Source organism: Fukomys damarensis, unplaced genomic scaffold (genome assembly GCF_012274545.1).
Source record: "Fukomys damarensis isolate Sample0158 unplaced genomic scaffold, DMR_v1.0_HiC HiC_scaffold_3, whole genome shotgun sequence".
Classification (NCBI taxonomy): Eukaryota; Metazoa; Chordata; class Mammalia; order Rodentia; family Bathyergidae; genus Fukomys; species Fukomys damarensis.
The window spans coordinates 45,994,272-45,997,459 of NW_022900915.1; the positions used below are offsets into that span (position 1 = coordinate 45,994,272).

The 3,188-nt window shown below is 40.9% G+C and overlaps 1 protein-coding gene across 1 annotated transcript; it reads right to left on the reverse strand.

The window, feature by feature from the left end:
- Positions 1-1,084: 1,084 nt before the first annotated feature.
- Positions 1,085-2,029, reverse strand: LOC104860013 (olfactory receptor 14K1). Its single transcript, XM_010620997.1, has one exon. The coding sequence runs from the start codon at positions 2,027-2,029 to the stop codon at positions 1,085-1,087; it is 945 nt and encodes a 314-aa protein (XP_010619299.1).
- Positions 2,030-3,188: the final 1,159 nt, after the last annotated feature.

Genomic DNA, 3,188 nt, shown 5'->3' on the forward strand with positions numbered 1-3,188 from the left:
TATGACTTTCACATGTAAGTGTTTAGAGACTGGAAATGGGAAACCAAGTACTTTATGCTTCTTCAGAGTCATATTCATTTAAATTACACTTCAAAATTTGAGGAGAATTTATAAAAATTGGAGTCTATGAGACAGGTAATAGGAACAAATTGCAAATGTACTCAGTGACTTTAAACTGTCTCAAGGCCTTGCCAGTGGCCACAACACTGCATACATTCATTTTTATTGGCTTGGTACAAAGGTTATACCACACCTCCCTGGGCCTCAGTTACCCCACCTGCTCCATGTGAGGCTCCACCTGCCCTGGAGGACTGTGAGCCACTAAAGCATGCTATCAAGATGGAGGTCAAGAAACATGAATTCCTTCTCCTGAAGGAAGCAGTGAGCAGACTGTCAGGGAGAGAAAAATGCTCTTTCACCAGAGCAGGACAGGATTTTATGCATTGAGAATGTTCATGATGCCACATTCATAGATTTCAATGGATAATTAGAAAATGTCAGGAATGTGCATATTAGAGACAAACAGGTTTCAGTAAAGAAAAAGGCATCTGCATCAAGAAACCATTTATTTCAGAAAAAAACAAAGATGTGAAAGGTTAAATGTCACATTGTATATAACAAATCAAACAAGAATATTTAAAAAATTTCATGAGTATGTTTAAATCATAAATTTGAGTTAAAATAAATTTCAGTGAAGAGTGATAATTGGAAATTATAATACAGTATAATTAACAAAATTTAGAAAGCACAATGAAAAATTTAAAAAATAAAACAGACAAATGCAGACGAAGCCAGGATATTTAGGTGGCACAAGAAACTCACATAATTCTCACATAATTCTTCCATATGTAGTGTCAGGAAAAGAACAAAACTCATCAAAGTCACAAAAGAAGAACTTTCATCATTTCTGTAACACAAAAGGTATAATGTGAAGAAGTATAGGAAATGACTTACTTTCTATTGAAAGTGACGACTTAACTCATGGAAAGAGGATCCCAGGATGTACAGACCTCTAGAGAAAAATCTCAGCAAACACCTACTTAGGGGAAAATTTTCAGCAGGAATGTTGCTACCTCCTTCAACTTTAGTATCTGTCTATTAGCCCCCTTCTCACCTTAATCAGGACTTTACTTAGAGATGATTGAACGGCCCTGTTCCTCAGACAGTAGATAATGGGGTTTAAGGCAGGTGGTGCCACAGTGTAGAACAAAGAGCAAAGCAAATCTGGAAGAGGAGGTGCATTGGATGGGGGCTTTAAATAAGCAGCAGTGCCTGTCAGGAGAAAGGTGCCCACAACCACCAGGTGGGGCACACAGGTGGAGAAGGCTTTGGACTGGCTCTGCCTGGATGGGATCTTCAACACAGAAGAGAAAATAAACACATAGGAGACCAAGATGCAGACCAAACATGAGAACCCATAGAGCACACTGAAGCCCACACTGACACTGACAGCAGCATGCTCCTCAGAACAAGTGAGCTCAAGAAGGGCAGGGACATCACAGAAAAACTGGTGAATCCTGTTGGGACCACAGAAATCCAGGGAGAACATCCCAGCTGTGTACAAGATTCCCAGGGCCCCTCCACTGAGCCAGGACACAGCCATCAGCTGAACACAGCACCCTTTGCTCATGGCAGCCTCATAGTGCAGAGGGTGACAGATGGCGACATAGCGATCGTAGGACATGGCAGTGAGGAGTCCCATCTCTGACCCCGTCAAGAGGACCATCAAGAAGAGCTGACACACACATCCCAAGAAAGAGATGGTGTCGCTGAGGGTGATGGAGTTGAGAATGGATTTGGGGGCTATGGTGGAAATAAGGCAGAGGTCCAAGAAGGAGAAATGCCTGAGGAAGAAGTACATGGGGGTGTGGAGGTGGCGGTCAAGAACTGTGTGGAGGACTATGGTCAGACTCTCCAGCGTGGACACCAGGTAGACAAGGGAGAACAGCGCAGCCTGCAGCCCCAGCAGCACCGTGCTGTCCGTCAGTCTCAGGAGCAAGAACTCCCTCAAAAGTGTCTGATTCTTCATATTATAAAGTCTCAAGGCACCCGTTGAGTCTAAAGAAAACCAGTGAATTAAAAACACATTACAGGGCTGCAAGCACAACGCTGTGTGTAACATCAGTTCTCTATAGCTCAATCCTGGGAGTGGCCTCTGTGTGCTCCAACAGATGGGTGGACAAAGAAAACGTGATATTTGGAGACAATGGAGCACTACCTTACCATCCTCAGAGGAAGATAAGCTTGAGACCTAGTAGGAAAGTGGGTGCAGCTGGAGACTGTGATGTTAACTGAAGTTAACTGAAGTTTTAAGCAGGCTTAAAAGTCACAGTTTCCTTTCCATGAGGAACTCAAACTATAAATAAAGATCAAATAAAAGAGTTAGTAGGAAAAGAAAAATGTTGTCTAAAAAGAAGAAGAAGAGATGGAGAGAGGGGAAGGGAAAGGGGCATAGATAAACTGAGTTGTGTTATGGACACACACCAACCCCTCACTTTGAATGTAGTCATTATGCTCTGCAAATACATATGGACAAAACATTAAAATCCATCCAGCACATCACCTGTTACATGTCTCTGTTTTATTGAGACATGCATAGATCGGGATCTTGTTTTACATGGAAAGATTGTAAACACCACAATATTCAACTTTGTATTAAAACAAGGTGTAAGACCACAATGGCAATATACTCTCATGTGATTCAGTATACATTTACTTTGAAAGACGAAATTCTACATCTGTTCACAAAGATGCAAAATTACTTTTAACAAATATTTCCATTAAGAGTTACATGATTTGCTGTGTAATAAGTGGAATAGAGCATAGGATGCACTTTTCATGGTATCAGTATTATCCTACTTGGTGTAATTTGTGTCTGGATTACAAGTCCTGGGTGAAATATCAGCTGGCCCCCTGAGCAATATATAAACCAGGCATTAACTGGCTGATCTGTTCAAAGGGGAACCTAAAGAGATGTCTCTCTGTGACAGGATATTCCATGAGTTTGGAAATCTAGTAGGCCATTCATTAAAAGAAATGTGTAAGGAGAAAACAACAACGACAACAAAAACGCTCATCATTATAAATTAATATCACAATTAATTATTCACTTCCCTTTTGATAGGCATTAGGATTGTTCCCCATTTCATAGAATATTTAATTCCTTGTTATAGATGTTAGTGTAGCAT